Genomic DNA, 24,645 nt, shown 5'->3' with positions numbered 1-24,645 from the left:
GATCGTCACTGGTTTAAATTCACAAGATCAAAGGGTAAGCTTTGGACAAATTATGAGGTAGGGTAAGTTCTTGAGGTAAAGTCAAATCTGCTGTCGCCAGAATGGATTATAATGCGCATGATATGCAAACGATACACATCTGGATTCGATGATCTAATATAGTACCGAAGGCATTCATGGTAACTGTTGTCAGGACGTTAACTTTGTTATCAATCATATACAGGTCTATCCTCCTGACAGCGGTCTTTTCATCTTTCTTTCGCTCACTATTTGACAAGAAAGCCGAGGCACACTGTGGCTAAGAAACAAATAAGCATGCTAAAAATAGCGCTCACTCATATGTAGGCAACAAAGAGTGTAACCTTTTTATTCACGGTATTTTGGCGTTGGCCAGCTGACGTTGGCTTCACGCTCTAGAGTATGTTATGTGACCTATAGAGTCACCATCAAGCCACTAGATCACCCCTTCGTGCGTTCGTCAATTTGATTGGTTAGGATCAAGAAGAACGTGGCCAATCATTCGGGACAATATTGTAAGTTTCTGATTTCCCAAGAAGTTGGGAAATAGTAGTGCACAATTTGTCAAATTTTCCAGCCAGTTCTTGGGATACTGGTAGTTCAACAGTCAATCTGCTGAAAAATGTCACAGGACTGAGAAAAAGTAATCATTTCAGAGGGTAGTTTCCAATCTGCGACCAAAGACTGAGGAAGACTACTAAATAATCCGTAAAACTGTCGGAAAACGGATGACTTTCAGCGTTAATCAAGTCCAATGGGACGCAGAAAATAGATCAGAAATTCAAATATGTACATTTCCGTACCCTTGACATAATGGAACCCAACATGTGCGCTGCTGAAGTCGACCTGTAGAGGAAGGGATTAGAACATAGAAAAGATGATAATAAGATAATGGTTGATAAACTGCTGTTAGTAACTTTTGCAAGGCTGTACTTTACTGTCCAGTGCAGGAAGAACAACAAATATCAGCAATCAGGATACATATACAAATCCAGGGCAGTGAAGGAATTCCCAACCTCACTAATCTTTCATTGTGAAATGTCCTGGAACTAGTCGTTGGAGTCTGGCCAGATATTGCGAAAAGAATACAATATGCTGGTCATTGCCTTGATGCCACTCCTAACTCCACCCACCCTCCTCATATGCGCAACGTGGTGTTCACTGAGTTCATGTTAGAAAAACTTGAACGTCTTTCACAGTCTTTTTCGGAATAAGCATTGTACGGTCTCTATGACAAAGGAAGAGTCAGTCAGCTATGAAATTTGCCATCCCTAAGGAAGTCCGTTGAGTAAAACTAACCTTTCTCTCATTGGAATACCCACTAAAACGTCATTTCCCACTGTGCTTATTCGCAGTAATTCTCGTTGCAGAGTTAAAGCCTTTTGTTTTCTTTATCGTTTAACGACTTTACTGCTTTGCAAGGGGACGTGATATGCGATTATACAGCCGAATTACATTAGAAATACATGTAAGCATTTCAACGTTAGATTACGCAGGAATATGTCCTACTTGCTCCCAGAGTTACTGAACCATATACCGCATCCTAGTTGACTAGTTTATCGAAGGATTTTGGTGGAAATGTTGTGCTGAACAACTTGTAATTTCAAATTGTGCGCCCTGAAGCGCACTAGAGTGCGCTATAAACCCAGGTTATAGTGCACTCCCTTGCGGGGCCGCCTGATCAGTTTTCACTGGTTGATGTCCTATGGTGCTTATCATGACAGACCCATTTTATCACTTTGCCCTTCTATTCAGCTTTCCGGCCAGTTTCTCCTACAGGTTGTAACAGTCAGTAACCGAAAAGCCGAATTTTTCATAATTATCGAAACGGAGTTTGTGTGAGCTGTATCAAGCAAATACACAAAGCAAGAACGAAGGGTACAAAATCAAATATGCAAAGGAATAGCAGTCCACTCTCATGCGCGGTGAACCGCCTACGTGTATTTTTTAGTCAATCGGATGTTACCATGACGGCTAAACTACACCGCAAAACTGATGTCTATTTGTCCACTTGGCCGATGAAAGCAGATTAGTGACACTGGAAGATCCGTACACTCCCTGTGCACGGNGGAAAGAGTAACTTAGGTCAGCTTATATCCAGCAAACCGTGTCGACGCGTTTTCCTATTTTTGGCACGAGAAAATCGCACAATAATACCATTTTTGTAATACACAGATTAGACCCCCACTCACCGACTGAGTGGTTGAAAAGCTTCCGAAAATCGGTCAACTAGGCATAATTTAGCCGCAGCCTTCAAAATCCACGAATCATCAACAGAATTACACCAGCGTTAATATGTTGGTTGGTATAATGCTTTACATGGCTTGAGACGATAACTGGTCCACTCAACCTTTTCGTTGGATGAACGCTTATCAAAGCGGAGAATGCCTACTTCGAACTTTTGACTTCTCCGTACACTGTTTGTCCAACTGGTCAATCCAAGGCACTGTACTGTGGAGTTTTCCGTACCACCACGCACCAGTACAAACAGTAAGCGTGGGGTGATTGGTTTTCGCAGACCTACGACAAATACGCGGTGCTCTGCAACGGCATGGATAAACAATATCCGGCTGGCGCTGCCAGAGGCACGACCCACATTTACAATGCTCCGATGTAAACGACGAAAGCACATTTGGCCACTGCAATGCAGACAAATTTTACGCGCATTTTAGGGGATGGTACATTGCCGCAGCGATGAGATTGGCTGTAGAGCACAATGAGTTGAATTGTCTATCCAAAGTGCCGTAATTGAAACAGCGTACTTTAGGACGATTGCACAGTATAATCTAAAGTATAAAAATATAAACTGCATGAACACTATCAAATAAAGACAGTACAACAGCATATAACAAATAGTATATAAGAGTATAAAAATAAGTATAAAATAAGGACTTTGCTGGTGTCATCAATCAGGAAGCACTACTGAAAATTTGCTCGAATTTCTTTCAAAGCCTAGGCACTAGTGAAGCATTGGCCTATTTTCATTATAGTTTACCTTCTCCTCGATGCCTTCTCTCTCAAACGATACCTACATGACAAAACCATCGTGACTGAAAGTTTACGAGGCATGGCGCGAAAACCCGCATGCTGTCATCGACAGCCTCATCGACAGTGCTCGAAAAAGATGCATCGCTGCTTTGTAGTCTATCATTATTAAAGAACCTTCGGTGTTTTATATTTGTCATGAAAAGTGCTGCCAACATGTGATGCAAATCACAGGTCGTTTTTGTTTGTAACGAACATGAAAAATCTTAGCGAAATACACAAACGAGAGATTCAGCTGGCTTCCAGGAAGAATACTGCACCGAAATTTCCAGTGTTGCTCAGGAATCAGCTACAAGTTGCGTTTGAGGGTAAGCATTAGCACCTAGCCCAAGCACTCATGTACTCGCAGATCCTAAAACCGCTCCATCAACGTCAAGCAAGCGCTCACCTTGATAGATTTGAGATCAGAATCGGAAACCTGTTTGCGATTCAATATTGCTTTTAGTTTATTTCTTGCCATAAGATCAGTGCGCAGTGTAAGGTTAAACGGGTAGAAAAGGTCTGTTCGATTTTTCCATTTTGCGTCCTTCAACTTGACACTAACGGCTTGACCACAAAGACCTAAATGAAGGGAAAAGGCAGAAAACTTGGGGAAAAGCTAAACTGGGTAGCTAACATCGCCTGTGTTAACAGTACGTGAAAACCATCTTTAAGCCGTCGCACTGCTACTAGTAAAAGTTAGGAAGAAGGCGGTCGAAGTAAACTTATAAATGCATATAATCGAGAAATCGTCTCCACTAGTGAGCCAAAATGATTGTTCGGACCGTTTGGATAACGCGATTCGTCAAAGAAAAATTCACATATGTCGATGAGCTATTGAACAAAGCGGGGAACAAAACTTCCTTACGATTATTTGAGCCGAAATAAAATTGTTCACTCTACATGATGTGTTAAAAGGCTACTGCGCTCTTAGGCAAAACAAAACTCGCCCATCTCGCGGTTTCCTCGAGGCTTCCACTCTAGGTCAGTAAACGCCCTGTTACCCAGCTACTGTCGCTGAACTTCATCGGCGGCTTTCTGCTAGTACAGAGATGAACAGAGGACAATCTTTTAAAGACAATCCTCTTTAAAAATGTGATGCACAGCACAAACGTCAATTTCGTTTTTTGGAGGTACATTCTTTAAGTTCAACCTCAGTATACGGGATCTTTGCAAGTGACTAAACGGTGGTAATACCCAAGTCAGTATTTGATGCTTACAGGTTTGCAGAGGGCCCACGCCCGAGAGGAAGTCTAACAATCGTTGTCATTTAATTTCGTAACCCCATACATTTATTTTGTTGATTGAACAAAAAACCACTGGAAAATCACCATACACAGTCAAGTAGGGATCTATTCCAGACAAAGTGAAATCAGCACTTTTCCTCAGAAGTTGTTTCTGTAATCCACTGTCTTATTTGAAGTTGACAGTTCATACTAGTGTTCCTCGGACTGTCTGGAAACTTGTGACGGCATCTTGCCAATATCAGAATATATAAACTCATTTCGAACCTCGTTGACTTAATATTTATCAGTCAACTTCTGCTACATAGCTTTTTGTGACGTTGATCATCAGCGACTGATATGATGGTGATAGACACGGCGGTGGTCTGCTTGGACTCCTTGTTTATTGATCTGGGTCAATGAAACTTTTGTTTCAAGCACTTCCAACCACTTGAGGGGAATAGGGGGTCTACATCATAGTGAAATGGAATCTTATGTGCACATGACGCAACGGAACGATTGAGAATGGTCATGCAGCTTGACTCTGTCAAACCCCTACAGAGGCGGTTGAACCTGTGTTTAAGGGTAGAACATGAGATGGTGAACAATGATACCAGGATGGTTTATTGTTTGTGGTTGGTACGTCAAATTAAATCCCAGTCTTTTTATATACGGTGCGGCAATTGTCCTTGATGCAATTCAAGTTCCAAAATCTCCCTGTACTATCCACCACTAGTCCGGAATGAGGAATAATTTATGAGTTGCATGGAACTTTGACTTGAACCATTCAGTAAGTGACTTCATGATGTGGACTTCTTGTCTGAAGGATGAATGGAGTTGTATCCTGTCTGAATACGAGTGAGTCAAACTGAAAACCAGCTGCTAGTGACCGGTCCGTTTCGCCTGCGACTCCTAGCCAAATAGCGGGCTCGAACATCAGAAATTCGCAAGGTGATTCCCTTAGAATATAGCGTGTGTTCAGTGCTTCTAAGCTTTTCACTATAGCCCAGCCCCACTTATAGGGCGAAACCTAGGTTGATATTTTGAAATCTCCTCATATTGTCAACGAACAGAATTACCTTTAAATCGTCAGCATGACCAACAGCATAATAAATGCATACGGAAGCAAGTGACGTGCACCGCCGACTGATTGATTTCTTTCTTTCTTTCATCATTCGCCAAAACGGTGAATCGTCCTCCGTTAGAGTACAATAATGTAGGTCGCACGATACTACCTTTCCCCAATTGCCTCTCTTATTTGAGTACATCACACCAGGTGATTTGTAATTCTAAACCAAAGACGACGGAATATTTGAAAACATTTCCGTCATGCCTTGCAACTGATCGCTGTATCTTAGATTGCTGTGTGCTTTCTGGTTGTTCAATGTGACTACGCTTGTTTGCTACAGACCATGTCCTAACAAACCAACTAGGAGTTGCGGTCTAAGGTGAAGGCGCATCCATATGATTCCCCGAAAATGTGACCTGTATTCAGTGATCTTCATGAACAATGAGATCGGCTGGGGTTAAATGTTTAGCTATAGCAACCTGAGTTATTTACTTTTCGTGAACTTTTGTTATGAGACGCGTGCGGCTATCCATTCACTTTCTACAACGGATCGATGGCTGGTGCACCCAGTAGGTGTCGGCTTGATTCAGCAACGAATCAAACACATCTAAACGAGTCTGTTAGTTGGTTAGATATATGTTGTCTTTCGTATACAAAACGGCCTCCAAGAACGAGTTGAACAATTTCCTACGGAGAGCATTTACGCCCCATCAAATCTGTTGCCTTTCTGTTAGTTAAAAAGGCATATCCGCTGATCGCAAGTAAGCCCGGATTTCCAGTGTTCCAGCTGAGCATATGCAAGCAGAACTACACTGAGCCAGCAGGGCAAAGTGTGAACTTGTTGCTAGCCTGAGGAAGGGGACAATTTGAACAACCTCACTGCGTCTGCTTTGGTTTCGCTTAGGAAGAGATTTTATCAGCACCATACAGACAGCAAAGTTGAGGTCGATTTGGTGAGTAAAAACTGCAGTGATTGAGTCGTTTGAACGTCGGTCATCTGGGCACTTCAACACTTCATCCAAGGGAATGGAAACTGACTTAGTTTTCTGGCTCTTGTAGAGACCGGTGTACCCTACAGGCTACCGCCTAGCAGGACGTGCGCGTTGGATCGCTTCAGTTGTCAAGGGTATTTCCGAGGCGTTCAGCGCTCAGCTTTCAAACACTGGATCATTTTCCTGCCGCACGAGTGAGCTGAACGCTACCCTATGCCTTTAACTTGTCTTTAGGTGTCCTCGATACGTGTCCTGGATATGGGAGGGCATCAGTGGTGGGTGCAGAAAATTTTGGATTGCATTCTCTGGAGTAGATTATTCATTGTTTACTGCAAAGAATCTTCGTCCGGTCATTAACATGGAAAATAGTGGGAGAACATTCTTGTTTGAACGACTGCAAGACAATGCTTAAGACGAGTGAAATACGTCATCTTGGGTCGATGTTGACTAGATTGGTGCGACCGATGATACGTTCTTATTTGAATTATCCGATCGATTTTCTAGGGACCAGGCTAAGTGGGGCTACCAAACCTGTCGATTTCGAACGTCAAAAATCGGCCCAAGTCGTCTGGTGTTAATCAGTTCTACTTTTGCCAGCGTAACCAACTGAAAACTCCTGCCTGACTGATTGAAACCTTGAAGATAGTTGCTGAAATGATCTCAACATCCGCAGTATTGTATAGACGCACTGCATTACTCATTGCTGAAAACTCTTTCACAGCCCACAACTGGTTTTACCCTACACGGCTTAGGAAGATCGTAAGCGAGAGATTCAGCTGCGTTTCAGGTTTGACCAAAACCAAATTGGTATGCAAATGAGTGTATTTCGCTAACCCCAAAAATTGTTTTTGCTGAATGCAGGACAATAGCACCAGAGCTTGTCTGTCTTCCGCCCTTCACGAGTCACATTCGACAATGTCCTGGGATCCTTCGGCTGATGTCGAGCAGCAAAATATGTTGGTCGAATGAAAAATAGTTCGACCGAGGCCGGTCGGTAATAACCAAAGTGGTTCTCGTTACCAGTGCTACAAAGCATCGTTCCGTCCGCCTATCTGCTATTTGCTGCAAGAAGCATGTTGAACAATAATATGTGTTCATAAACCCAGTCGTTAACAAAAAATGGGCCATCAAATTCAAATTCAAATCCTAAGGAGACGGTATTATTTGATATTAATGTCTACTTTTGTTTGCCTTCCACGAACTTGAAGTTTCCTGCGGCCAATAATAACTTTAGAAATCTAAACACAGTATTTTCATTTGATTGATCAAGATACTGAAAAGTACTGTCCAAAGTTTTGTAAACCGAATAGGATTCAACCACACACAGCACAACCACTTCACAAATATCACTAGTGTTTAGTCTGTGTATTCTTCCATAATTGATGTTGACATCTAGTTCATTGTTCGGGATGCTGGTTGGGATATTATTCAAACTGCATTGACGCGTATCCCTCATCTCACTAAGTTGTGGCGGTGGACTACAAGACAAACTGACATTTGCGGAGGGCGGAGATAACTGCCGGGGTATCTGGTAGCCTTGACAAGAGTCGCTAGTTATGTACAAATATTTTGTATATTAAGAGATATTCAATGAGAACCATGTTGCCTTCATCAAAAATCTCCGGTCCATTCTGACGCAGTTCTCAAGTTGTGAGATGTACAATGGTTACTTCACAAGATATGCACTTTTAAACCCATTTTTTTGTTTATTGTTCATAAAACGTAAAGTGTTTTATTGTGACCGCTTTTTGAAACCATCAGCTTGTTTGGAAGATCAAACTCCTTACTGAAATCAGCCCCAAAATGAGTGTCACATCACTGTTGACGTTTGTTTATCTGACCGAAAATGGCTTTTAGGTAAGGAGCATATATATTTATGGAGACATACTTTCGAAAATCGATCACACGAATGGATCAACTGAGCTAAAGTATATTATGTATTTCGTCACTGTCCAGCTTCAAATAAGCGCAAGATAGACTGAGTGGAACCGTATGTCATCTGGTACCATCGGGATCTGAATAGCACCGAAAACATTTATGGTCTGATGTTAAAAGGGGATTATTGCGAAGGTCTCATTTTTCATGAAGTCAAGTGACTCATGTTAGCTGTTATTTATGACTAGGAGTAAGGTTCAGTCCATACCGCGAAATACTATTAGGAGGAATGTCAAAGAGGAGAATTTTGGTTTCAATGAACTGTTCTCATTGCTGACAGCCCCCCACGCTACTTCAAGGATGGGTTGGAAACCATACCATGTGTTGTAGAAATGATTATGAGAAAATGTGCGGCATGCATCGATTGGTCATTTCTGTTCCGGATTTGGAAACTTGAGAGGAAACTATGTCAAATGGAAACACAAGACTACTTTAATACAGCGATCCACAGCCTGAGGTGCTTGCACCCCTTGGGGGCACGAGGAAGTGTTGTCCTCAAAAACTTACAAAATGCTCGTCCAGATTCAAACAGTGACAGGATGCAAACACTTCTTCATACACAGTTTGATATGAAGTTTGTTCGTTTGTAGTTACTTTCGGTCTGTCATGCTGCTTTTCCGTGGCAAACTACAATCAACCTCGTCTAGACGTCACACACAAGGCTACTGTAAACTCTTCAATGGCCCACAAAATTTTCCCTATCACAAAGTTCCACCAGGGTTACGCAACAGCAATGCACGTGTGGTCAACTAAACATACAATTAGCTTTCCTCGTACGTGACTGCACCGACTAACCAGTTGTCAATAATGAGAAAAATATGAAGGGAGAATTTCAGGGCAGCTGAAAACTAACATAATTCATTCGAATTTTCATCCAATCAACGCTCAAATTAAATGTTACTGTTTTTCTCTATTATTGGGATAGCTTAATTGTTGCAGCGTTTGCAGTTTCATCTTATGAACAATACAGGTTGGTTACTGAGGTTTCCAATAGCATTGGCTCGATGGCTAAAGATATTGAATGTAATCAATCAATCAAAAATATAAAACGGTGTCTGTAAAATGTCAGCTAAACATGGCAGGGTTAAATAGAATCGAAACCTATAATTTTGCGGTGCACACCAAGATAGAAATGAAAAGAATAGCCATTTGACTGAGGCATATTTAACACACTAGAAAATGAAACGGTTATTAGATAGGGTTGATAAACGAAACCTGCCTTGTCTGTGTTTTGTAGTGTTTCCCGTAACTCTTTTGGCTCAGTGAATAGCAGACAGGCTGGAACAAACTCATGAAGTCAAGTGCCAGTTACATGGCTCACTTCGTTCAAGGTAAGAATGTCCAGATAACTGTGACATCCATTCTCTTTCGTTAATATGATCCATGGTCTAACTGCCGATACTACAGATAATAGTGGTAGGCACGTGTGTTGGAGGATCACCGTCTACTAACTGGGATCGAAAGCCCTATAAAGCACTATAGGGACATGAAATCACCCTTGGCATGTTATCACGTAGACCGGAATGGCGGGTTTGATCTCGCAGAGAACCATCGAGATCGTCTGAATAACTGCGATGCTGAATCAGTCGAGGTCTAATATTATTCTAGTAATCACAGTAGACTCGACTGAAATCCAGCGACCAGTGTAAGGTTTTTGAGTCCGTATCAGTGACTTAACTGGGGGATTTACAGAGATTTTCGAAGCATTTTGTTGAAGCTGTCCTAGATGGGACTCCTTAGTTAGTATTATTACAGGTCTTCAATATTTATGCCAGTTTGATCAACATTTCAAACAGTATCACTGCAAGAACAAAAAAGCTATAGAAGCAAAAGACCAGTTGGTCGGGTTTTGCTATAAACACTGACGTATAACTGCTCTATTCGCAGCAAATGGTGCTCTAAGAGCTACAAAAACTAGATGCCATGAAAAAGCGATGTATAAGACAGGTTTGCGTGGTCTACCGTAAAGTTTCCATAAACTTTCACGAACAGGAAAAGGCGAACTTTCTTTTGAATAGTTGTAACGAGGGATAACTTGGTCAGGTTCACAGACCACCAGTTGGCTCAAGTCTAAACATACTCCAGAAACTCACACATTTTAACGTCTTCTTTATCTTCATCTGTAGTAGGACAATCTGGATGCCGGTCAATAGCCCGCTCGACAATTCGTTTAAGGGCAGTACGCGTAAGAACGTATCCCGGTCCGCCCGAGAAGAAACCGCCGGGACATAGTTTCTAGGTAAGGAAAGATACACCATACTTACGTGGCGTAAAGCAAAACACAGTAAGGGTTAGATTTCTGTGTTATTGTCATCTTAGCTTAGTTATGGGGGGAAAAAGTTTGCATGGTGTATACGAATTACTTTTCATACGCCTGTACTGAGAACTGTTGTCCACGACTGTCATTGACAAGCAATCAGATACCGTCAATCAAAAAAACACTTGCGCCTTAGCAAACACAGGGTCATATTGGTTACGCGACAGTTGTGTCGAAGATTTCAAAAAATGGCCATTAAGCTCCGCGAAAACACGTGAAAAATGTTATTGAGTAGCAAAATTTGTACAAGAATCTATAGAACCAACTTTAGTCCGCGCCATCTACAAATTCAAATTTCTGGTGAAGTTGTGAGTCACATTCCAGCGAAATCGATAATCCAAGCTCCATCCATTCGACTTTTTGTGTTCAGAATTACTAGGCACAATCCAGACATTCTCACATGGTTACAACCTATTGACGACAGGCAACCTGTACGTCGTTTCCAACTGAAACTGGTATCTACACCTAATGGATAGAAACAGAAATCTAGTACTCCACTATGGACTATGTAGCGTGCAACTTAACATCGCTAAAAGACGTTCGTTTACTCACTGATCTGGTGAGAAAATACGCATCTATCGATGACCCGCAGCAGAGCTTAGTTACTCACCTTGTCGCTTGACATTAAACTCTCCACTAGGCACATTTCTGTTAAACAAACGATCATCAAGATGGCAGGGTGGAAGGAACAAAACTTATAGCATACAAAGTCCCTGTAGGATATTAGAAGTTAATCAGGCTGCTGGGTTCATACCACTGTGCAAAGACAGCTTGTGCCCATATGTAGGGAGGAGAAACGTGGAACTTCGAATTGTTGTCTGGAGTAAGACGGATCCTCACTATGCTCTCTATACTCCCCTAATTTGTTGTGTATTTGCTAACGTATCACACTGTTGGCGAACCCTTGAGGTAGAGACTGGAAGGAATGTATTGATCACGTGAGTTTGTTAATATCAGTTGTGCTGGCTGAAGGCCACCATGGCCTACAGTGGGTTTTCATTAGAATCGGTCAGCGTACTTCCTCTGTGGACCTTAGCATCAGTGTCCAAAAACAAAGGTCCTTTTCTCATCATTACTCAACTCCGACAAACCGTTTAAGATAAACGGTGTTGAACTAGAGAGTGTTTATGATTTCCTAGGCTCAAGCATTCTTCCTAACGGCCATACTACGCATGAAGTGTGCGCCCGGTTGAACAATGCTCGCACAGAATTTCCACAACAGAAGCCAGCAGTATGGCACAGAAAAAAGCTAGTCAGAAGAATAAGTCTAAAATACATCGGTCTGACATCATGGATGTTTTTGTTTGTGCTAAAGAAACCTGGCTGATTCTTGCCTCGTACACCTACAAGATGGGTACTTTCGACCATTGCACCATCATGACCGCAGGTTGATAATGTGGCATCGTTGCACCTGTGTACTCAACCCACAAGAACCAACTCCGATGGTTTGTTCACGTTTTTCCCCGCCCATATGCTAACACCGTACGGCGCCAAAATGGCATTTTTGTGATGCAGGTCAGCCGAAAACCATTGTTAAGACCAATGTTGTACATCTGGGTCTGCAGGCTGCCTATGATCCAGACCACTGAAAACAACACTAAGTCGATATTGGTAGAAGCTTTGCCGCGCTTGGGCAGCTAAGACTCGGGAAATCCATGAAGGCAGCTCACCCCAACTGGGGAAAAGGCAGGAGCTAAGAAAAGTAATTCAGTCAACAAATGCAGAGGTCCATTTGAAATTGGACGGCAGTTAGGGTTCGTTAGACAGGCGTTGTCGTAGAAGGCCATGAAAATCAACCTCTTACCTCGGAAGTCCACTTTTGGACTCAGCTACATACTGAAATCACTAGAAGTAAAGAAATGACGGCATTGCAACGAATCAGGATGACTCCATTTGGTCCGTACTTTTAGCGATTCCAACAGTTACCTGAAGTCAAAAATGAACCCAAGCCAAACCGCTATTGTAGTCGTGGAGTGACCCCATGGACTGCCAGATGCATCGCAAAGAAGGCAATCTCCCCAAGCAAGTTTAAACAAACAGATGGAAATTTCTTGAAATTATTTGCGACGGAAATTCAAGGCAATCAGTCTGCCTAATTTGTGCGGAAGGATATCGGGACTTTAATCAGCCCTCAGCCTCATCAATTTCAATTTCGCATTCACTGACCGATTACCAGGTTTTCTGAGAACGCGAATTCCATCACTTTTTTATTTAATAAACCGTTTTATTTTAGATCAATCGTCAACACTGCAGCAACCTACCGATCACTTCTCGAACGCAGTTTCAGTGTCATACGATTCTTTGACCCGACTTATCCATTCTGAGAAATGCCGCGGCTGAACGTTTTAAAGGCGTGTTTACTGTTGGCGTAGCCAAACACGTTGGAAACAACAACATAAGGAAGCCTGTGCAAGCTTTTCCTGGCATACAATGACATTCATATGAATAGTTTTGATGGAAAAACTTGGCTAAAAGAAAGCTTGATGGGCTAATCGGGATGTGCTTTAATGAAGACGACACGGAAATTGAAGTACAGCGGATAATTAGGTGTCTACTAACTTCATGAGTTTGGTCATCGTTAACTTTGATTAAAAATCAGATACGCGGGTTGTGCACACCGGTAGATCTCAATATATTAGAGTACAGTGACAACATAACTGAAAAATTTGGCGGCTTCTTGAAATCGACTCAACTGGTCTACATGCGAAAACCAAAAACAGACCCAGAAGGAGAACTGCATAACAGGCTAGGGAAAAAGCATGTACACTACTGCACAAAACAAAATTGTTGACAAACCGTACTTCAGAGCAAGAATTATCTAAATTGAGCCAACACACGTACACAAAATGCCTCAAATGCAGATGCTGTTCTAGTAAGTTCCCTTTAAAATTTTTACTAGGCAAATGTTTAAACCTACCATCCAACGGTAGCCCCACATGACTGGCTCTAGTGGGTCGTTGTGGCTGATTAAAAATCTACGCAGGTTTGGAATAACAGCGTATGCGTCGTCATCTGCTTTGAAAAAGTAGTCATATTCGTCAGCCTGTCGGTAGACTTCGCGCAGGATCTTCCTCATCTTCACCCATAAATGTCGTTTGATCTCTGGTTGAGTCATGTTGATAACTACAAAGAGTTTGGTGCGTCGATTAGAGAAATAAAATTGTTTGCAAATAACTGCATTGGTGAAATAAATTCAAGGTACATGTGACTGTCTTTTATCGTTCTTATAAAGCTAATTGTACACCGGATATCGGCAGACTGTGGCTCCAACCAAATTTATCACAAAATGGACTTCATCGGTTATTCAAATCTAGACATGTTGCTCAATTCTGTTTCGACAATTAAAGTTTGATCATCCTGACTGAAGGTAGCGCCTATATAAAAATCTGGCCTAATCACAGACACATTAATCAATGGTAAACATTCTGAATATAGTCCTCCATCTAACAGGAATTTCTAGAAGGCAGAAACTGCAGTGCTTTGCGCTTGACCCTCAAAGTGCACACAATCATGCAAGCCGTCATTTGCTAGGGTATATTGGAATATTATTCCCGCGTGACAAAACACCTTTTTAAAGGACGAATTTCGTGGTACCTTTAGTCAACGAAAATATTCCCCCACCCCCCTTCCCCTCGAACAGTAGATACCAGGCAGAAGCAACCTTCTACTTTTCAAAATACCTTTCACCACCGGGAGACATCGCCGTGACTTTTGTCCAGAATTTTCGATGGAATATCGGCGTCTAATTTACCACGTAGCAGCAACTTACCTCACTGGATGTGGCTTGCTTTGTCCTGAGCAACCAGTTAGATATTAAGATGGAACGATTTTTCCGACGGCAGCACCTGTTTTGCCCCACTTAAATGATTCAACTTGAGGTGATATATTCCTTGGGAGTAGCTGCATAGTTTTTGGCAACTTAAGGATCTGGGATATCAGTGAATTGGGCATGAGTTGAGAAAGAGTTCACAACCTGCGTCAGATTTTGTTTGATATCCCATGTTTGGTCTACACATCGTTTTGATACTCCTCAACACTCCCCTTATCTTCTTCCTGGCATTTTGACTGTAAATCCTAAGATTAACTCATTACGCATGGAATTGGTAATCTCCCCTGACGTGCCGATTAGTTGTCATGCCCCGTTGGTCAAGCTGTGTCCAATAGCAAGCTTTTTTGGATTTCACCTCGCGATAGTTTATATAAGAGGATATATTTCCGACAGCTTATGGTAAGTGATAGCACCTTGAACGGTTAATATTTTCGTAGCATTTCACTTACTACAAATTTTGTGACATTTTTACCCTAAAAGTTAAACTTGTCTTATTCCAAGGGCTACATCGTCCGCTTGTACTGCTTATTGGTCAAGCGGCATTTATCTGTAATAATCTTTCAGAGAAAGCATCATTTTTGTTTATCACCGATGCAGTCTTACTGCTGCACCTATGGACAGAAAAATCCGTGTCTATACTAATATGAGCTTGATACGATCTACTCGTCATACCCATTTTTTCTAAAGATTGGATTCAATTTGATTTAATTTGCACCCACCTATGAAAGCCTCCATGACAACAGACTAATGCCTCACCATTATTTAGAGAAAATTTAATTATTTTTGTGATGCACTATTCATAAGGTTGCTGAAAAATGTCCAACAGCCCACGACCGGTTTCGCCCTTCTCGGAGTTCATCAGGTAGGCGCAGTCCTCGAGTTTCTGTCAACCTTATGTTTTACTTGAAAACAAACTGCACGAAATTAGCGAATATACACTCATTTGCAAACTAATTTTAATTTATTAATCATTTATTAATTCACTATTCTAATTATTATTGTCATGTTAATGATAATAATATAATAATAAGCAATACAAACTCATTAATTTAATAATCAATAATTTTATTTTTGTTTTAATTATTCCCAGGTGCCAAACCGGAATCCTAATTTTACTGTGAGTTGTTAATTTGAATTAGCCACAGTGGGGATCTGCGGACGTTACAGGCATGTGCGCTTATTATCCAGTGATCACGATGGGATAGAGGTTACTTTCAAAACTGACTACCAAGCTCAAGGGTGGTCTTTTGCGGTGAATAGCAACATGCATTATCTTTCCACGCACCATCAGAAACATGCTTTACACTTCAAATTGGACAAGCGCAGGACAGCCATCTCGCTCCATTTCTTGACGAAATCATGTGCTTTCTCATCACTTTGAAGATTTTTAGTGGAATATAAGTTTCACAAACGAACCACGTGACCACCTCTGTATGTTGTGTGTTTATTTGACAGTATAAATGATCAGTAACAAGAAGGTTCACTAAACGTGTAGCTGATAAACCCAGTTTATCGCTGTTGTTCAGATAGCTCCAGATTTCTAAAATCGTCGTTTCTTGGTGACAAGTAAAGCATAAATAGACAAAAGTGTTTGATTTCCTCAGAGGGAGTTGATTTTTCCTCTTTACTCCAACACTAAATTGAACGAGATCGTAACAAAATAATCGTTTTAGGAGGGGTTAATCAGAGCACGTCGGTTTCTGTGAAACAGGGGCTGACAGTCTCAGTGTAGCAAGACAATATTGTTCAGTATTACCCTAGAACACGGTAACTGGAACTATTCTCAGCATTTAAAACGCACTGCTTGTATAGAATAATTTTTATGGTTCATATTCGAATATGACATAGAAGTCCAAAAAATATACGCTTTCCGTAGTTTAGGTAACAGGAGATGAAGGATATCATGCAGACTCGGCTTACAGATGCGTTGGCGTACTGCTACGCACTACTACGCTCCACAATAACGCACTGATGATGTCACCTCGATTGGTGATGAGACGTTTGCAATCAAATTGCCCAGCTCAGCGAACAAGCCAACGACCACCATCTACGATACCTGAGCTACCAACATTTTCCTCTATAGAAGGCCTTGTTCTTGCTGATCCGATGCGTGTAATCAAAGTAACGTTGGGTTTGGTTGTGTAAACTTAGAGACCAGTGAGAACCAGGGTGGTGAATTTGGGATCTGGCTAGGAAAAGGACATGGAAACAAGTGCTTACTAGAACAGTTGTCCAGACAAGGCCCAATAAAATTTTCTCCTCAGCGCAATGTGAATGCGGTTTTTTTTCAAATGCTTTAAGGCCGCAAGTGATTAATCCCTGGATGGTCCATGTTAAACTGCTGGTCTGTCATCCATGCCGGTGGGTAAAATAAGTTTCTATGCCTGAAATCTCACAATGACAGTGAAGAAAGTTTGATGATACCTACCTTGGCTCTTTTCTATTTTCTATTAGAGACCTAATTTTTCGGTGCACTTGTATGGCTTAAGATAAGTTTCACCATAGTGACCTTCGTCGATCAACACAGGGCGTTCGCAACGAATGGAACAAACCTTTACTGATATAAGGAGCATTTTCATAAAAATACAACACGGGAAACCCAACTAAGTAACTTTTATGTCGCATTATCTGTGGGACAAATTGAGCTTCATGAAGCGGCTAATACTGCCGATATGTTGAGGTGGCTGGATGCAGTCATATGATAGGCGAGTAAGTACAAGTGAATTTCGCTCAGCTGCAAGGAGAGAAAGTTATGGTAGAAAAAGAACCAAAATTAGCGGAAATTTGCTCCTGGATAAAGGTTATTCCTTGTGCTGTCTAAATGAGTTTCCTACAGTGGAGCTAACCGTACGTAGGACGTTCACCCAAAATAGTAATTCGAATGCTCAAGGTTAATGGAATGTCTGGAGACGCTGCCTGAAGTCGTCAGTGACATTTTCAATAGAGATAACCTTGTAGATGAAATTTTCCGGTAAAATTTGAAAGCGTTTCCTTACTGAGTCTTTTGTATCACGCCTGCATTGGTTCGTTCAACCTCCCTCCTTATCAGGCATAGATATTCAGTGTGCTATTGTTGCGACCCTCCCTACTCAGATTAACTCAGTAGTTCATTGATCCGCCAAAAACTACCCTTTCGGAGTGCACTTGATGAAGCCCATAGTGAGGCTCAATTTCTACAGTTCACTTGGAGCTTCATGGCTGATGGAAGCAATAAACCACTGTTTTTCTCATTTCTGCGATATCCGGGTTGGTGGGTAACCTGCTAGCCGATTCATGATGCGACTATAAAACTCTGTAATAAGTATGACACTCATACGCCATTTCATTGGATGTACAAGTGATGGTCTTAAATGTAAACCTCGCAAGTGTTGCAAGATGGTGACACGCAGTTTGGACATGAACGTCACTTGCACATACTGAAAAATTAGAGCTTACTACTAGCCTCTATGGTAAACATTCTTGAACCCAAATATTTGCTCGGCTGGGGTGTTTCGTCATAGGAAGGACCCACTGTGCTAACAGTACCGAAAGACCTCTGTTTCAGTGCAATTTCCATTGCAGCACATTGTTTTAAACAGTCTTCACCATTCTGCAGTGGAATATTTTTCATCAACTAAAGGGGATGCCTCAGATGTTCAGTAACACTGAAAATCGTGCTTGCTAGTTTCCACCTTTTCTTTTTCCTGTGTTTAGTAAGGTACAAACTCTCTAAGCAAGTCTTGATTCCAAGAGGATGTTATATTGGCTGGGCGTAAAAAGACACACTAGAAGGACCGGAAACTGCGTGAAACTGGCTTTGCATCCTGATTCGGCATCCGGATTTGTCGTCTCCGTGGTGTCACAAGCAGGCAAAAGGGGCCAGAAAGAATGTTACAAGTAGAACATTAAGATGATAAAAACACCTGACGAGTCCCAAGAAGAGCAAACCTGGTTATGGGCTGTCGAATAGTTTTCAGGACCTTAGGGAAGTAGAACATTAAGATGATAAAAACACCTGACGAGTCCCAAGAAGAGCAAACCTGGTTATGGGCTGTCGAATAGTTTTCAGTGACCTTAGGGGCAGCGTTGTCTTTAAATAAAATCCTGTTTTGCTTGCGGAACTAACATTCTCCAACATCCGTTTTAACAGCCTCAAATCACCTGATTGTGTCCATCAGAGGTGCCACAGTTATGGGGTCAAGTATGGATTTTTGACTGACTGGGATGAAAATGAGACCATTCACAAGTAGCTGAATAGAATCGATACGAACACATCAGTCGATGAAATTCAAACACTGGCCTGATGGGAAGCTTATCACTCGTCTCAGGAACTTTAGTGCATGCCATTTTGGGTTGATTTGAAACAGCATTCCAGAATCCTACTGCATTCACCTAAGTTGAGCCCAAATGCATGAGGCAAACTTTCTTAACTGTGGAATGGTTGGTTCGGGAATCACCTTTTATGAAAAAACTAGTTAGCTATAGCTTATCAGAAGGCTACGTGACCATTCAAAACCTGCGTGATGAACCGCAGTAATAAGGCTTGTTGTGGCCGAGATCCTCCAAAACCAGACTACATATTTCGTAATACCACTGACCTGAAAAGCGCTAACCTAACCAATTGAGTGGCCAGACATGAAATCACCCCCCTGCTCCATGCATGTTGCACGTGTTTTTACAAGAGTGGATGAGGAGAGCTTCGAGCCGGATTCTTCTAAACTCTCAACATGGCCTGAACTTCTATTCATTTGGAAAGTCTGTGGACTGACAGTCGATCGAACTACATTGATTGGTAAGGCTATCCACCTACAAGGTCCCCTTTAAGGCTTTCTTGGTGGTTGCATATCCTACACCCTGAAGCGCTATCTCCATTTAATGGAATAGTGGACCGATTGGCTCAACTTACTCCAAAAGATCATTTAGATAGGGTGAACTAAACCGAATTTATGGTCAATAGGGTCAGACAAACTACTTCTCACTGTGAAGGACCCTTAGTAAGGAGATGAAAAACTGACCGAAGGAAATTAAATCGTAACAATGCAGCCAAAACAACCCACTCAATTGTTGGCATGATGCGTGGAGCGCTGTTAGGACCATGATTTCCCCTAATTTGACGGACTGCTGTCAATATCACTAACGTCTGCTATTACGAAAGACAATCGGCCATTAGCTGTCTCCCGTGACGAAAAACTGACCGAAGGAAATTAAATCGTAACAATGCAGCCAAAACAACCCACTCAATTGTTGGCATGATGCGTGGAGCGCTGTTAGGACCATGATTTCCCCTAATTTGACGGACTGCTGTCAATATCACTAACGTCTGCTATTACGAAAGACAATCGGCCATTAGCTGTCCTCCCGTGACAATCTCACTCTTACCATAGACCTGCGTTGAGAACCTTCCTCACAAGCGCATCATTTGATCCTTGAAGTTGGAAGCTCAGGTGGTACAGACGGTCTTTCCTGTGTCCGCTAAGTTGGGCAATAAGGTTGCACATGTTAGCTAACAGGACAACGACTATGCCGTGACAGTGCTGTAGGACTGCTTCCATGGAGACCTGAGAAGCCAATCTTATCTTGTATATGATCCTCAGACGCCAGTGAGCAAAGGCTTTGATCAGTATGTATCATTATACCTACCGTATGTAAACAAGTATAAAGGGAATATCAGCTTCACCAATCCAAACTTAGGTTCTTAGCTAACCTCTGAATCACTTGCAGATGAGCTACCCCAGTCTAATTATAAAGTACCTTTATTTCGTTCCTTATGTGTGGTAGTCAACACAATCAAACATAACCGCCGTCTCATTGTCGAAGACTTAGGATTATTGCCGGTTTTGGAGTACGAAAAGCAAGCCTTATAGTCGGTTTGATCTTCAGACTAATTTTCGTAGTATGCTGCCTTTTCTTGGTTAGTACCAGCACATGCTCGTTCTTCGCCACTCTAGATGACGTCTTCGCATTTGTTCAGGTCAAAAAAATCAAGTGATCCCAGTTAGTCACGCGAATGTTTCTCCCCTAAGGACACTGCTCCTCAAAATTTTTATGGCATAACTAGACAAGATAGGTGGTAAAAGGAGACCTAGTCGCGCCTTAGTGAGGAAGTTACAATATTTTATGCCATATATTCAGACTCGGGATCAGGTTATTATCGAACCGAATCGATCCAACAAAATAATGTGGAGGTTTATCTTGATGCTTTCGTTGCGGTGAACTGAGCAGAAAGCAATACAGAAGGCAAGTAGCAGTAATTTTTTTGAGTAAGTAGAGTCGACCAAAAGAATTTGAAGTAAAAATTAATGATTTTAGGCCTACAGTGGGATATATGAGCCACTTGTAGATGTGCGGTATCGATATAATATACCTAATGAGACTGAGTGCTAGTAGACTGGTTAGCGACATTGAGAAACGTTCTAGGAAGGGTTGCTTTCTAATGTTTACGGACTCAACTTGCAAGTTGTTTATTTTGTCAGCTTCAGCTGTGAAGTTATGTCACTAAATTGAGGAAGAATTAGCAATGCGGTTCGTTGGTATCAATGAAGTTTCGCGGAAACTTGCTGCAAGTGATATGCTACCTTGCATCCGTTTTTGTGCTCTTCAGTCATTGCATAGGTGAGAGAAACCCAAGAGACAATGGGATACTCGCATGGATTAGTAGAGAAGAACAGTTACCATAGATATCACATCCTGTGAGCTATTTCTTTCACTCAGTTCGGCAGTCAATGTTGGTTTGGTAGCAGGCAACTTCTTTGAGACAGACAGCCGATGGACGGTTAATAAAACTGAAGCACCTAAAGCTTGTTTTTACCCTTCCTCCCACAAAATGCTAAACATAACGCGCTGGAGTGTTGGGAAGAATCACTAATGAAATGAAGTAATGTTTAACTATGAGGAGCTCAGTCTGTTCACTCCAGATGGTTTGACTTGCCTTTGGCACGACATGGAGAGGTAAGACAATATCAAACAGCAGGCAGTTACAGTAAAGGTATTATTGTTTCCAGTCCCTGTTCTGTGGCGGAAACACAAAGTAGTCAAGCCAGGCGAAAAAAATCACCGTCCGCTTTTACCACAAAACACCTGAGTACTATCTACTTCAGCTTTCAAGTGAAGAACAAGTAAAAACAATACCCCAGCGCAGTAAGGAGGTGAGCCCCAAGAAGGGCGAAACCAGTCGTGAGCTGCTGAAGAGTCTTCAGCAACTTTGTGAGTAGTTTCCTTTATGAAAATATACTGTGATATCTCAAATATCGTGCCAACTGAAACATTAGGCGGCCTGTTTGCAGTACATTCAGTTGTAGAATACCATAAACGAGAGATTCAGTTGAGTCTCTCGTGAAGACCAAATTGATTTGCAAATGAGTGTATTTCTCGAGAGAGATTACTACTTCTGTCCTGAATCTCCGATTGTCAGACTGTTTTGCACGCTGATAGAGATGTAAACCTATGCAAAACCAAACTATACATAAATCATGTCTTTTGAAACCTTGGATGAATATGTCATAGATGCATGGGAGGAATGCTGGAAGGCTTTGCCAAAGCCCAAGGTAGTTATGCGAAAGGGCTTCGCATGCCCTGAAATATGGTGAACTTTTCGCTCCGTTCCGACAACATTAGCAAAGTTTCGCATCCTTTCAGGATGCAACCTGATCTCCTACGGGTATTTTGCAAACCACATCAGCCATTTATAGATTGTGCGGTACAAGCCTTCAGAGACTGCCGTTGGAAATCTGCGTATTCTTGGTTGGGAAGGAAAGGAGAAAGCAAACAAAAAAATAGTGGCCTCAGCAGATTTCCATCCAGTGTATCTGCAAAACAGGTGCCAAAGAGGTACAGATCACTGAGTGCCCTGGTTTAGAAGCGCTTTCGGTAACAACATTGTAACACCCCTAATTCTTCTGATGAGCAGTAGCGACTAGCCAAAACACAGCCCAACTCGACAATTCGTCGACCCACTTTACATAGCCCAACCATGATGCGCCATGTAATTTAGGAGTACCCAATAGGTTGAAGTTCCTGCTCTGACTCCTTTTAGGGGGGAGACTAATATAAGCACGGATCAACGGACTCTACCCACCCAAATGCTGGTTGGTAATGAATGCTGACGTCATTCACACTGATCACAATGAATGCCACACATCTACGGTAGCACTGCATGAGTGCAGCTGAGATATTTCAACAAATAACAGTGATGAGACCGCACAACGATCCTCATTTCCTGTTACCTGAATTATTACAGACAAGTGTGTGCTGAGCTGTCTACCCACGCTGCAATAGCCCTATCGAAAATATAACTCCATTGAGATTTGGCTAAAAATTACGCCTTTAATAATTTGTAGAGTGACCAATAGACCTGAGCCATCGGTAAACACGACCAACATTCTGACGTTTACTATTCAGGAGCAGATCAATCATTTTGGGAACAAGAAAGTTCCATGTTCAAGTTTGAACAACCCATTAAATGGAGCTGAGTTGCACTGTAAAACATTATCCTTATAGGAAATATCCCTCAAGTGGCGTGTATCTTGGTAAGCAGAATGTTGTATTAGGTAACTATATGATTCTATTAATAATAATAAATGTAAAGCGGATCAAGTGAAAAGAGCAGTCCCGGAACAAATAGCCTGAAATATTACTACATAGCCACTACGAAGCTCTGGAAAGGAAGTTTTGGGTTCCTTGACATTGCTTAATCGTGCCCTTGTTGTCCCAATCGCCAATTAAGTAAGTGCCAGTAGTCAGACACAGTCTAGTGCGCCTATTCTATTCAAAAGATCTACTATAAGGCAATAAAGTAACTTAGGCATCACTTAGACGTCTACCGGCCAATCCTGATCCAAGCAAAGCGAAACCACTAACTGCAGCTGATGAAGAGAATGTCGGTATGTTGATAAAATTCTTGGATATCACGGGTGCCAATTTAATAATATCTCGAATAGGCATCCAAAGCTATGTAACAGCACATCAAAACAATACACGGGGATTTCGCAGACAAGGACAGTGATCTCAACCACGTACACAAGCAAGACAAAACAGTGATAAATAATATACTCACCTAAAACCGATAATTCTGAATGCCTAACAGTACTGGTAAAATAAAACCTGTCACATCGACGAGCCCAAGTCCTTTGGGCATGGATAGCCTGAGCCTCATAGTTCCGTGGAAATGTATTAATGTAACACAGAATCCGAAGTTTTCTGCCTATGCTTGAAGGGGGAATATTGTTTGATGTATTAGTCACAGGACAAATTCCCTCATCTCCTATCCTGCGATGCGCACTAAATAAAAGGCATCCGGCTAGCATGCCAAGTAAAAGGGGAAGATAATTCCCAGACCAATTCACAAGTGAACCATGAAGTATGGAACCCATCGTTCAACACTAGTTTTTGTGAAGCTACCGTTCGAAGTTCGCAGGTCATTTCGCCGCCCCGACTGAACAGAGTTTCAAGGCAGTGCGATTGGCTGCTTAATCTGGTCGGATAACCAACCAATAAGAGTGCGCTTCAGCGCAACGCACAATTGGTGCATGTAGCACAAGCGCCCAAGGCAGGCCCTGTCCATTGGAGAACAGACTAAATGTTTCCATGTGCTTAAGGTAGGTTTTCCCAGAGATTTTGAATAATCGAATTGCTTGTTCAAAGGCAGTATTTTTTCACTCAGTCATTTGTGACATCACGAGTGCTATTGGATTAGGCAATTTCTAGCACCGAGTGTCTGTTGGATATTGAAGGAGGCACGGTGAACACCATTTCCTGTAGTGGTCTATCTTCTGTTCATCATAGTCTTAGTGTCAGTGAATGTCTTTGTTAGTGGAGTGACTGCACTCTGTGTGTTGTGTCTTGCTGAACGGTAGTCCAACTCTGTATCCCTTGGCTTCCTGCTCTGTCCATGCATAGTATATCAAAAAGGCACGGTAGCTCTACACAGCCCTTTATGGAGACAAAGGAAAATTATTACAACTGTATTTGTAGTGTAGTCACAGAGTGTTCCACAAGGTCGTACCAGAATCTCCGTGAGAGGGCGAGAAGCGTCGAGTCAAAGGTGCTTGACTCGCATAGGCTGCCATCCTGACCAATCAGGGCATGCCTTCGTTTGGTCCGTGTTCTGCACGTGACATATCCGTCCAAATGATGTGGTGTTCGGTTGTTAGGGGCGGTGGGGCTCTGTACACTGTGAAAACTGCGCAAAGAATAAAACTAGGGTCACAGTATTCCCATGCGAAAAAAAACAGGGGCAAATACACTGAATCTCATTTAGGTTT

General features: G+C 42.0%; 1 protein-coding gene across 1 annotated transcript; it reads right to left on the bottom strand.

Moving 5' to 3' along the window:
- Positions 1–509: 509 nt before the first annotated feature.
- On the bottom strand, positions 510–23,773 carry T265_14682 (hypothetical protein; the record flags this gene model as incomplete). The annotated part of the gene is made up of 5 exons (XM_009174765.1): positions 510–864; positions 3,452–3,624; positions 10,355–10,496; positions 13,496–13,701; positions 23,439–23,773. The coding sequence occupies 5 exons, from the start codon at positions 23,752–23,754 to the stop codon at positions 760–762; spliced, it is 942 nt and encodes a 313-aa protein (XP_009173029.1).
- Positions 23,774–24,645: the final 872 nt, after the last annotated feature.

Source organism: Opisthorchis viverrini (genome assembly GCF_000715545.1).
Source record: "Opisthorchis viverrini unplaced genomic scaffold opera_v5_239, whole genome shotgun sequence".
Taxonomy (NCBI): domain Eukaryota; kingdom Metazoa; phylum Platyhelminthes; class Trematoda; order Opisthorchiida; family Opisthorchiidae; genus Opisthorchis; species Opisthorchis viverrini.
The sequence above is the reverse complement of the archived record's forward strand: the minus strand, read 5'-3'. Positions and strand labels throughout refer to the sequence as shown.